Source organism: Cervus elaphus, chromosome 9 (assembly GCF_910594005.1).
Source record: "Cervus elaphus chromosome 9, mCerEla1.1, whole genome shotgun sequence".
Taxonomy (NCBI): domain Eukaryota; kingdom Metazoa; phylum Chordata; class Mammalia; order Artiodactyla; family Cervidae; genus Cervus; species Cervus elaphus.
The window spans coordinates 75,643,358-75,655,953 of record NC_057823.1 but is presented as its reverse complement, the minus strand read 5'-3'; the positions used below and the strand labels follow the sequence as shown (position 1 = coordinate 75,655,953).

General features: G+C 38.0%; 2 protein-coding genes across 4 annotated transcripts in view; one reads left to right on the top strand and one right to left on the bottom strand.

Moving 5' to 3' along the window:
- The window catches only part of HMMR (hyaluronan mediated motility receptor), a 38,553-nt gene extending 38,041 nt beyond the window's left edge, over positions 1-512 (bottom strand). For both annotated transcript variants that reach the window (XM_043913484.1, XM_043913485.1), the window contains exon 1: positions 358-512. In XM_043913484.1, the coding sequence (XP_043769419.1) occupies positions 358-403 (46 nt within the window). In that variant the 5' untranslated portion in view covers positions 404-512. The remainder of the gene's footprint in view (positions 1-357) is intronic.
- Positions 513-729: 217 nt separating this feature from the next.
- NUDCD2 (NudC domain containing 2) lies at positions 730-8,514 on the top strand. 2 transcript variants are annotated; one of them, XM_043913489.1, is made up of 4 exons: positions 730-1,214; positions 3,100-3,148; positions 3,442-3,518; positions 6,254-8,514. In XM_043913489.1, exons 1-4 carry the CDS (start codon positions 1,026-1,028, stop codon positions 6,335-6,337), a joined length of 399 nt encoding a protein of 132 aa, XP_043769424.1. In that variant the 5' UTR covers positions 730-1,025; the 3' UTR covers positions 6,338-8,514. The 2 variants fall into 2 exon arrangements, with proteins under 2 accessions (XP_043769424.1, XP_043769423.1); XM_043913488.1 differs by having other exon boundaries at positions 736-1,214; positions 3,367-3,518.
- Positions 8,515-12,596: the final 4,082 nt, after the last annotated feature.

The window sequence follows — 12,596 nt, the reverse complement described above, 5'->3', positions numbered from 1 at the left end:
ACACACACATACATACAAGTGAGGACTACGGACTTGATCAACAGCTACCAATGCTTCCTAATTCCTATCCCCTTCCCTTGGCTTTAGCTTCTCCACAGCACTAATTGTATATTGGCTGCATTCTCCAACTAAATTAAACTCCACCGAGCAGAGACTTTGCTTCGCTCACTGTTATATGCTCAACCTGAATAGTGCTTGGCAAGGAGTAAAAGCTTAGCATGTGTTTCAGGAAAATGGATCAATTTAATGAGCCCCATCCCAGCCGTAAAAATCGCCTCTTATTTGATGAAGGGAACCCAAGAAGGACAAGGGGCGTGAGAGCATATCCTGTCCCCCAGCACTTTTCCCCGTACGCACCAGAAGGGTCATTGAATCGTTTCAGGGGCGCCTTAGGGAAGGACATGCTGACGACCAGCTCCACAAAACCGAAGGTCTCTACTGGTCTGCGGCTACTATCCTGCGGGTTGTTTAGGCCTGTTGGCTTCAAATTCAAATCGCCCCGCTTAACCCCCGCCCACCGACGTCAGCCAATCGGAACGCCAAAGGCCAAAGAGCATGCTCCTCGGCTCTCGCTGCGTTCAATTACGTGGCTTGTTTAGGTCACCATCCAATAGGAGGCTACTACTGTCCGCTCTTTCCTCACTGGCCCAATCAGTACTGGCGTTACTCAATTGTAACTACGCACTAGCCGCGTTTGCGCAAGCGCAGTTCGCACTAGAGAGTTTTCCGTCGCTTTTGACGTCATATTGGTGGCAGTGTAGTGAATTCTAACTTCTCTGGGTCCACCCCTCTTCCATCGTTCCTTGGATGCGAACTTTTCTGGATTTCAGTTCCTTAAACCTGGGTCCTGCCAGCGTCCTCAATGGCCAACTGAAAGGGAAACGCGCAGATAAGCAGACCGCAGGTTACATTTCTGCGCATGTGCAGTGACCGGAGCGGAGACAGCCGGGGTGTGGCCGGAGGCGGGGATTCCGGGCGTGAACTCCGCTTGCTCGGTGCCACCGCGGCCGGGAGGCGACTGGAGTATGTCAGCCCCGTTTGAGGAGCGCAGTGGGGTGGTTCCGTGCGGAACGCCGTGGGGCCAGTGGTACCAGACCTTGGAGGAGGTGTTCATTGAAGTTCAGGTGCCGCCAGGCACTCGCGCCCAGGATATCCAGTGCGGCCTGCAGAGCCGGCATGTGGCGCTGGCCGTGGGTGGCCGCGAGATCCTCAAGGTAGCGGCTAGGTCGGGGCTTGTGCTCAGTTTCTTCCCGGCCTCCCCAAATTCCCGAGTCCTCAAGTTCATGGTTTCCGTGGAAAGATTGCTGGAAGGCCCTTGGGCCTCTCTGGCTGGCCGAAGGATGAATAAGACTGCCCTGATTTTGGTCTGGTCGGAGCCCCTGACCTCAGGGCCGTTCGTTGTTTGAGGTTGGAATGAGTAGCCCGTTTACCTTGCTTTGTTTGCAAGCCAAATGAAACTCCTCTGCGGGTCTTCACTGAGAACTGCCTAACTAGATCGTTGAAGGAAAACAAATATTTTTGATATCTGTACCTCCAGGCACTGATCTTGGTGCTGGGAGGACCGCGGTGAACGAGCCAGATTCTGTATCCTTACTCAGGGAGGCATAATTAAATCAATAAATATATAGGAGGTTATAGGAAATGAAAAACGAAAATAAAGATGTTGGGTTGAGGATTCGGAGGTGATGTCCGTTGATTTATTTTCTCATCTAAAATTGGAAAAATTCTGTAAGTTTGTGGAGTGTTTAAGCCGGTGGTCAAGAAGTTGTGAAGAAAGTAATGGATATCCCTTTTATTCTCATCAGTACCCTTTGGGTCTGGGACCCCTTTCTTGTTAAAATTTGTAGTTAAATTCAATTAACTTGAAGTTAGAATTCTTTCTCAGATTAGAAGCCCAAGATATTTGATGGCAGTGTTGTGTAATGGTGAAAGGAGACTGCTTGGGAGTATACCTGGCTTTGCCGTTTTCCCAGTTTTGTAACCTTGGGCAAGAGATTATTCATTGTCTAAGCCTTCATCCCCAAAGTGGGATAATTATAGTACCTTTCTCGTAGGATTGTTTTAAACGTAGCATGGTATCTATGAATGAAGAGCTTGGAGTAGGTAGTAACTAATATGTAATAAGCTTACACTACATGTTGCTGTTATTATCTTAATATGAAAGTGTTTTGTGTGTCTCAAAATAGGAAGATTTATGTGAAAGACACTGATTTATGTCAGCTTGGCTCTTGATGACCTTTCTGAATAGTTGTGCTATTCATAATTTACTGAATGGTGATTTCAAATTACATTTCAAATTTACTTTAATAATTGCAGTAACCTAGGGAATTTGGCAAAAACTCTGTCTCTAGGATTTTAGGTACATTTATACAAGTAGTATTCACTCCCCAATCTCCCCCTTATTGACATATGAAAAGACTGTTTTCTTTTTTTAATGTCACATGTTAATTTCATTTCCTAAAGCTAAAATTTGGTAAGTAGCAACAAATCAAATTGGATTTGAGCAGGTGCAATCCCTTTTAAACTTACATTTTATTTAGTTCTTTCTTAAAACAAGAGTTTCTGAAAAATCAGTTACAACTCATCTGACATCACACGTATATACGGATGTGTGTGCTTTAATTTTTTTTTCTTTTAATGCTAAATTGCCTTACAAAGAGATTGAACGGTTTTTTTTTTAAGTTTATATTAAGATATCATTTTTCCTTAATATCTGCAGGAGAGCTCTTTTTGTAGTTTATTATAATTGGTAAAGTTACCACACTTCAGATGTTAACATCACATTTGACCAATCAGTAGTATTTCTTCATCTTCTGAAAATTAAGGAACCCTGATCTTTTTGTAGAGCGCTCTGTGTTCTTTACTGTAGTATATAGTCCATAGTGTAAACTAGGTTCTGTTTCACTTGCTAGGCAGGAACTTAGGGTTGGCCACCTAGCAATGTGTTAAAATGGTAGAAAATTTGTTGTCCCTACTCTAAACAAATTAAGTAATTATATGTAGATTAGATAGGAAATAAGGGAAGTCTTAAACCATGAAAACTTTATGAAAATTAATGGAATTTTTTTATTTTTAGTACCTCATATGTTTATTTTTCAGGGCAAACTCTTTGACTCTACAATAGCCGATGAAGGGACATGGACTCTGGGTAAGGGTAATCTATTACGTTTCTTAGAATCTCTTTAAAAGTTAATTTTGTCTTGGAAATTAGTATGTTTCCCCCTGCTGTAGATTTGCAACTTTGTAAGCTATAGTAAAAGGAATGTATTGAAAACCATTGTATGTCAACATTTCCTAATTAGGTTTCTGAAAATATAAATTAATGATGAACTTTGATTTCTTTGTGATTTTTTTTTGTTTGTTTAGAGGATAGAAAAATGGTCCGTATTGTTCTTACAAAGACAAAGAGAGATGCAGCAAATTGTTGGACTTCTCTTCTAGAATCTGATTATGCAGCTGACCCTTGGGTGCAAGACCAAATGCAGAGAAAACTTACATTAGAGAGATTCCAGAAAGAAGTAAGTCAGATCGATTGATGAATATGTGTGGTTAAACATCTTAAACTCATGGAATGATTATTACTTGAAATCAAAACTCAAACGTCATTTTAAAAAATTGCTAACATTTTTCAGACAAATTTTTTCAGTTTAATGGTTAGAAAGCTGACTGGCCTTTCTATGTAGGGATTTAACCTTCACCATCCCACCCCTGCTGCCCCAGAGGAATTTATCTGCATCACCTTTATTTAGTTTGCATTAGTAGTTTATGAATAAACTGATAAAAATTCTCTCAGTACACATATCATGTAAAAAAGTGAAAGGCCCTTTAGTATCTCCCATTCTGTATCTCTGTCTCATTCTCATCTCAATACATTGAATTTATTGTTTTGTTTTTTTAACATAAGTGGAGGATCACACAGTATGTATCGTCATGTTGCTTTTTCATTTAATAATGTCTTAGGTCTCTTTCCCTACTAGTACATGTGGATAAAATTTGTTCCTTTTAATTGCTTTAGAGTGTTTCCTAGCTTGAGTGTATTGTTTTTACTTAGCTGTTCCTCTTTGATGAGATTTAGATTTCTCTGTGTCTATTTCAAACAAAGTTTGTGCTTTCACCTCTGAAAATACTCAGATTTTCCTTTAAGATAGCTATCTAGAAGAATTATTGGATCAAAGCACTGTTAAAGTTTTGATAGATAATTTCTATATAAATGATGATGATTCCCAAATGTATGTCTCTAGCCTAAACTTTTTACACAATGTTGGAACTGCGTATCCAGCTGTTTAAGTAACATCTTGGCTGTTTAATAGACACATCCAACTCAGCACATCCAAGTGAACTCCCTAATTTCCCTCCCACATTTGTTATACCTCTGGCCTTCTCATCTCACCTGATGGAAACTGGTTGTTCAGATGGAAGAAATGGGAAATCATCCTCCATTCCTCTCTTTCTGTCACACCCTGCTTGTCAGGAAACCTTACTGTCACGGCCTTCTAGATATGTTTAGAATTTGAGTACTCATCACCACCATTCTACTACCACTCACCTGGACCACCACTAAAGTCTTGCTTAGGTTAGTCTAATGACCTTCCCCCGATCCTGGTTTTTTTTAGCTTGAACTGGGTCTTCATTGCTGCACAGGAGCTTTCTTTAGTTTCAGAAAGCAGGGGCTACTCTCTAGTTGCGATGCTCTAGCTTCTCATTGCGGTGGCTTCTCTTGTTGCAGAGCGCAGGCTCTAGATGCACGGGCTTCAGTTGTTGCAGCACAAGACCTCATTAGTTGTGACTCGAAGGCCCTAGAGTGTGTAGGCTTCAGTAGTTGTGGCCCATGGGCTCAATAGCTGCGGCTTCCTGGCTCTAGAACATGGCCTCAACTGCTTCTTGGCATGTGGAATCTTCCCAGACCAGGGATTGAACTTGTGAACCCTGCATTGGCAGGCAGATTTTTATCCAGTGTACCACCAGGAAAGTGCTCCTTAATGACCTTTTAATTGTTCTTTTTACTTCTACCCTTGCCAAGCTTCAGTCTTCTGAAAATAGCAACTAGAGCAGTCCTTTTAAAATGCAAATCAGACAGTATTACTTCTCAGAACTCTCACTCAAGTGAAAAACAAAGTCCTTTACAAGGCCCAGACTGATCTGGTCCTCCATGACGTCTCTGATCTCCTGTCTTATTGCTGCCCCCTCATTCATTCTGCTCTAGCCATGCTGGCATTTTTGCCTTTTATCAAACATGCCTGACCATTCCTTTTCTGTCCTTTTGACTGCAGTGCTCTTCTTCCAAAGTTTACCTGATTTCTTCACTGTTTTCCAGTAATTTCTCAATGAAGCATACTTTGATGATCCTATTTAAATATTCTAATTTCCTCATTTTCCTTACTTTACCCTACGTCTTTTTTCTTTTCTATAACTTACCGACTCTCAATACACTGCATCATGGGGCTGACAAACTATAGCCAGCAGTCAAATCCAGCCCATTGCCTGCTTTTGAAGGAATGTTTTACCTGAACACAGCTGTGCTCATTTGTTTGTGTAGTGTCTTTTATATAGCAGCAGAATTAAGTCTTGGCCATGACCAAGACTATATGGCCGTCTATGCTTAAAGTATTGATAATTTACTACTTGGCTCTTTACAAAAAAGTGGGCTGGCCTCTGCACCAGGTAGCTTAGGGTTTATTATTTGTCCTCCTGTTACAATGTCCACCAGAACAGGGATCTTTGCCTATTTCGTTCACTCTTAAATTCTGCATGCCTTTCATGGTGTCTTCTATACAGTAGCAACTTAATATATGTTTGTTGAATAAATGAAATGCCTCTAAAATGACTGAAGCCAGAGGTAGTACTTACTCTTTAAGACTGTTATAAGAATTGAATATTTTAATGTATATATATATATACACACCTCTTAGAACCCTGCCTGGCCTATAGTAAGCTCTCAAAAAATGCTAATTATTAAAATCTTTACACACTGATGGTAAAGAATGTTTGCCCATACACTTGTGAACATTATAACATGCATACCAATCTTCTAAATGTTTGTAAATATGAAAATTGAAAAAATATCTCATAGTTTTAGGTTCCATTTTGGCGATTACAGTGAGATTTGATATCTTTTCATGTTTATTGGCCATTTGTTAATATATTTTGTTTTTTGTCAGTTGCCAGTTTATATCTTTTTACCATTATCTTTTTGGCTTATTTATATTTTTCCTTTTAATTTTATCTGAATTTTCTTTTTTTTCATGTCTTTTAGAATCCTGGTTTTGACTTCAGTGGAGCAGAAATCTCAGGAAACTACACTAAAGGTGGACCAGATTTCTCGAATCTTGAGAAATAACTGTGATCTTCTTGCTGCATTTTGTGGATCCTAGCAGATATTGCCAACTTAATCAGATAACAGATTATGTGGTGGAAGAAAAATGTGGATGCCTAGTTAACAAATTGCAAAATACATTTAAATATGGTTCTAAAAATTGCATTCAAATATGATTTACATAGGAAACATCTTAAATACTGTGGGAACTATTCTATTGATACATGGTAACTTTTCTTTTGGACTTGTTTTTGCTCAGCATGACATTTTATATGCTGCACTTTACTAATTTCATATTTAGCCTGTATTTTTAATACAAAAAGTTTTAGGGTATAGATCATGTAAAATGACAGGGTGCCTTCAGGGAAAATTAAGTTTTTCTTTCAATAACTGTGATGCAGGAATAATGTTCAATAAATTTTTCTAAATAGGAATTGTGTAACCCTTTGTCTAAGTGTACCAGTTCACACAAGAAAATTGTATTACTGAAAAAAATTTTCAGAAAGGAAAAAATACTTCATGAATATATTCTGAGTAAGTTAATTTTAAGAGTTACTGAAAATTTCTGAATTAGTATATTATTCTTTAAGAGATAGCCTTTATGTCAAGAAATTGAAAAGTCACTAAAAACATATCAATAAGAATAGACTAATGCAAAAGAGAAACACTGAAGCAAATTTGGTTATTGGTGAATTCTTTGTTAGTGATAAGAAACACAGTCAATGAGTATAACTCAGTGACATCATTTTGATCTTCATTGATCCAGGCATATAGGTAAGAATTGTCTTGAAATTTTCTTTCATCCTTTTTATATCCTTCTAATTTTAAGTATTTTGAATAGTCTCAAATGTATAGAGAAGTTACAAGTAAAGCACACGGAATTGTTTTCTTCCTGATTCCTCAGGTTTGTGTGTAAGTTGATAACATGATGCCCCATCACCTCTGAGTACTTTAGTGTGTATTTCCTTCAAAGGACACGCTCCTACATAGCTTCAAATACAACCATTAAAATCAGGAAATTAGCACTGACACATTATGACCACCTAATTCTGGACGTTTATTCTATTCAAGTTTGCTTATTGTAGCAGTAATGTTCTTTGTAGCAAAAGGATCCAGTCAGAATCACGCCTTGCTTTTATTTTTTTGGTTGTACTGCACCACTTGTGGGATCTTAGTTCCCTGACTAGGGATTGAACCCAGGCTCCCAGCAGTGAAAGTAATGAATCCTAACCACTGGACTGCCAGGGAATTCCCGATTCCCCGCCTTTTGCTATCATGGGTCTTTAGTATGCTTCAGATTGGAAAAAGTCTTCATATTAACCTTGACTTTTATAGCCATGACACTTTCGAAGATCATAGGCTAGTTTTGTACAACATCTATTATGGTGTGTTTTGTCTGATATTTCTACACGATGAGAATCAGGTTATGAATCTTTGACAGACCGTTGCAGAAGTGATACTGTGTTCTTACTGCATCCTATCACAAGTTACTGGTTACAGTTCGCCCTTTTTCTGATAGTGTTTACTGTTGGCCTGCCATATTGGTGGTTTTCAGATTCTCAGATTCAATCAACCAAGGATAGAAAATAGAAAAAAAGAAAAAAGATGTGCAGAAGCTTCCAAATAGCAAAACTTGAATTTGCCTTGCAACAGGAAACTAGTTACATAGCATTTATGTTGTGTTTACAACTATTTACCTAGTATTTACATTGTATTTTATTAGGTATTATAACGAGGTGATTTACAGTATCGGGGAGGATGTGGGTAGATTATATGCAGGTAATATGCAAACATTATGTCATATTGAGCATCTGTGGATTTTGATGTCTGAGGGCATTGCTGGCACTAATAACTGTGGAAGCTGAGGGACAGCTGTACTTAGATCATTGATGAAGTGGTTTCTGTCCATCTTCTCACTGCAAAGCCATTCTTTCATGCTTGTGACTAAATGTTGTGTGATGTAGTTTCCAAGTACTACCTTGTTTCTCATCAAGCTTTCAATTTATGTCATGTAATACACACTCATTATTTCCACTTTGTTCATTGGGCAAAAATCTATTATTTGCATTACTTTGACCCTCAAGATTTTTCTAGATTTGGCCAGTGGAAATTCCTTGTAGATGGCTTTTATGTCCTTTTTTTTTTTTTTTTAGTCATAAAACCAATTTAATTGAAGCTATAAAAAGAGGCAATACACTTGATAAAATAATTAGGAAAGAACATTTAGCACATTTTAAAAGATTTAAAACAGGAGAACACTTTACAAAAAGTTGACATGTTCCCATTATTATTTGAGCAATTTCTGGTTCTCTGGCATAAGATATTCCAGGCTGCTTGTGCTTTCCCTACCCTTGGCAAAGAATCAGCCATTTTTCCGAGGAGTCCTGGTTCTCTAGTGAAGAATGGTGTTTAGAAACCAGGATCTGTCAGTGAGAAGTTGCTGTTTGTGTGTGTATTATGCATATGTTTACATCTATACATTTGTGTCTACATATATGTTGAAATCCATGAGTTCACACTTAAAGTTTGATTTCTGACCCCATGCGGTTCCTTTTGCTCTCTCCCATTGTATAGTGAGATACCTGATTCTTGTTACCCTTGATGTATTTGGTCCCCCATTCTAGGTCCCCATCTTCCCATGTGAATGCCTTTCTCGGTCTGCTCAGTTTCCCCCACCCTGTGCTCAGCAGAGGTGCCCGTCTCACCTGCTTGCTTTCTGATGCCCCCCTTGTCCACTGCAGCCCAGGCACACCCCTTGGCAAGATACCTGTGGTGTTCATTCTGCCCAATAACTTAAAGGATGAATGGGGAAGAGACTTGTTTCTTTCAACTGGTTTATCTTTTTGACATTAAAACTTTTTTTTATATTTTGAATAAACATAACTAAAATTAACTTGTTTGTAGTGTTGTGAATTTTAACTTACATAGATGTATGTGTGAACACCTCCAAAATGAGGAAACTGAACATCAATTACTACAAAATCTCTTTCATGTTCTGTTTATAGTCACACTCTACTCCTAGCCTCAAACCCTGGCTGCTGCTGCTAAGTCGCTTCAGTCGTGTCCGATTCTGTGAGCCCCACAGACGGCAGCCCACCAGGCTTCCCCGTCCCTGGAATTCTCCAGGCAAGAACTCTGGAGTGGGTTGCCATTTCCTTCTGCAATGCATGAAAGTGAAAAGTGAAAGTGAAGTCACTCAGTCGTGTATGACTCTTGGCAACCCCATGGACTGTAGCCTACCAGGCTCCTCCGTCCATGGGATTTTCCAGGCAGGAGTACTGGAGTGGGTTGCCATGTCCTTCTCCATCTGACCCTGGAGTCCACTGATTTTAGTCTCTGCCTCTATACTTTTCAAGAATTCCATTGAAATACAGGTAATCCTTTTAAAAAGATAGCTTTGAGAGATAATTCACATCCCATATACTTTATTCATATAAAGTATATAATTTCTCAGTGGTTTTTAGCATAGTCATATATTCAGCTATCACCACAGTCAACTTTGATTTTCATCACCTCAAAAAACCCAAACCCATACTTTTTTCTCTTATAATTTTATTTTGGCTGTGCTGAGTCTTACATTGCGGTGCTTAGTTGCCCTGTGGCATGTGAGATCTTAGTTCCCTGCCTGGGATTGAACCCAGGTCCTCTGCATTGGAAGGCAGATTCTCAACCACTCGACTACCAGGGAAATCCCTGAAGCCTCTATTTTCTTAACTATCACCCTCCACACATACCCAACCCTCTCAAGCAATCCCTAGTTATTTTTCACCTCAGATTTTTCTGTTAACGGATATTTCATATACATGGAGTCATAATGTGGTCTTCTGTTTCTGGTTTCTTTAACCTACATAAGGTTTTAGAAGTTCATCCATGTTCTAGAATGCCAGAGCTTCATTCTTTTTGTCTGGCTGGATGATATTCCATTGTATGATTACCACATATTTATCCATTTGTCAGTTGATGGACATCTGGCTACTATGAATAGTTATGCTGTAAAAATTCAACTACAAATTTTTATGTACATCTATATTTCCTTACAGAGGAGTGTAATCTCAAGTTTTAAAAAAACTTTACATCTAATCATTTGAGGAGGATTGTTTTCCAATCATGCTTGCTGCTGCTGCTACATCGCTTCAGTTGTGTCTGACTCTGTGCGACCCCATGGACTGCAGCCTACCAGACTCCCCTGTCCATGGGATTTTCCAGGCAAGAGTACTGGAGTGGGGTGCCATTGCCTTCTCCGCAATCATGCTCGATTGTTTTCCAAAGCTACACCATTTTACACTCCCACCAGCAGTATGAGTTTCAGTTTCTCCACATCTTTGCTAATACTTGTTATGTGATTTTTTGATCTTGGCCATCCTAGTGAATGTGGAGTGGTATAACACTGTGGTTTTCATTTGCATTTCTCTGATGGCTATGTTGAACATCTTATCTTGTACTTATTGACCATTTGTGTATCTTCCTTGAAAAAAATGTCTATTCAGATTCTTTGCCCATTTTTAATGGGTTATCTGCCTCTTTAATATTGAAGTGTAAGAGTTCTTATATATATTCTGGAGACAAGTCCTTTATCATACATGATTTGCATGTATTTTCTTTTTGTATGATTTTCACTTTCTCAACAGTGCCTTTTGAAGCCTGAATGCTCTGTTTTGATGTAGTGTAATTCATCATGCTTCTGGTGTCATGTCTAAGAATTTTGAAATCCCAGGTTATGAGGATTTTCTTCCCAATGTTTTCTTCTAAAAGTTTTATATTTTTATCTTTTACATTGAGATCTGTGACTTTTTTTTTTTTTTTTTTGGAGAAGCTGTGAAATATAGGTGGTTTCATTTTTTAGCATATAGACGTCCAGTTGTTTCAAAATCATTTGTCAAAAAGGTGTTCATTAAATTGTTTTTGCACTTTTCACAAAAATCAATTGCTATTTATATTGGTCTGTTTTTGGTCTCTGTTCTATTCCATGGATCTATGTGTCTTTCCCTTCACCAATACAACACTGCCTTGACAATGGTAGCTTTAAATTAAGTCTTAAAACTGGGTAGCACGATTCCTTCAACTTTTTCAGAATTGGTTTGGCTGTGTGGTTTCTTTGCTTTTTCATGTAAAGTTTAGAATCAGTTAGTCTGTCTACAATAAAAAGTCCTGAAATTTCCACTGGAATAGCATGTCTTCTGATCCATGAACATGGGGCATCTCTTCATTTAGCCCCTCTGATTTAGATCATCAACATTTTATGGTTTTCTGCTTATGGAACCTTTACATCTTATATTTATTCCCAAGTGTTCATTTTCTGGAGATGTTGTAAGTTATTTCTTTTTGAAACTTTTTGATCCTGTGACTTTGATAGTTGTCTCCCTGGAAATTTTTGCATAAACCACAAACAGCAAAGTTTTTGTCTGCTCTAGTTTGTAGGTCTTTTGTTTCCTTTTCTTGCTTCATTGCACTTGCTAGAAAAAAAGAGGTGGTGGAAATGGCCATCCTGTCTTGTTCTATATGTTAGTTTTGAAAGCATTCTAACATTAAGTATTATGCTAACTGTATGCTTTCATTGATGACCTTTATCCAGTTGAGGAAATTCTCATCTATTAATTCTTTGTTAGCTGATTTTTCTCATGAGTGTACTGGACTTTTCTCAAATGCTTTTTTCTGTATCAGTTGATCCTCTTATTTTTTTCCTTTAGACTCTCAGTATGGTGGATTATTTTGATTTTCTAATTTTGACCAGCTTATCTCCCTTCCATCAAACCTGGTCATGTTGTATTGTTGTTTTATATATTTGGACTCATTTGTTGAGCTTTTTTTGGGAGGTGATATTGTTGAGGTATTCATTTGGGATATTGGTCAATAGCTTATAAAATTAAAAAAAATGTATTATCTTTATCTTGGTTTGGTATCAAGTTATTGCTGGTCTTATAAAATGAATTCTCCTTATAAAATGAAGTGATTCTCCTTTCTGGGAGAGATTTATAGAATTTGTGTTATATTTTCCTTAAATGATTTGGGATTTGCCAGTAAGATTTTAAACAATGGACTCAGTTTTTTAAAATAGTAGAATTTACTCAGGTTACATAACAATTTAGTTTTCATAGTTCATGCCTTTCAAGGAATTGATTCATCTAATTCTCTGTGCAGTTATTTGTGGTATTAAAAAATATAGTTTCCTTTTAATGTCTTTCGAGTCTGTAGTGGTATCCCTTTCATTCCTAAAATTTGTCAGTCTTGCTAGAAGTTTATCTCCTGCTCTTTTCAAGTCCCAATTTTTTTTATTTTGATTAGC

What these genes read in the sequence shown, in the direction of transcription:
- NUDCD2 (XM_043913488.1), top strand. Translation starts at nt 1,026, where the DNA reads ATGTCAGCCCCGTTTGAGGAGCGCAGTGGGGTGGTTCCGTGCGGAACG. An exon ending in GTGGCCGCGAGATCCTCAAG is followed by an intron (nt 1,215 to 3,099) that starts GTAGCGGCTAGG and finishes TTTATTTTTCAG; the next exon opens with GGCAAACTCTTTGACTCTAC. An exon ending in TAGAGAGATTCCAGAAAGAA is followed by an intron (nt 3,519 to 6,253) that starts GTAAGTCAGATC and finishes CATGTCTTTTAG; the next exon opens with AATCCTGGTTTTGACTTCAG.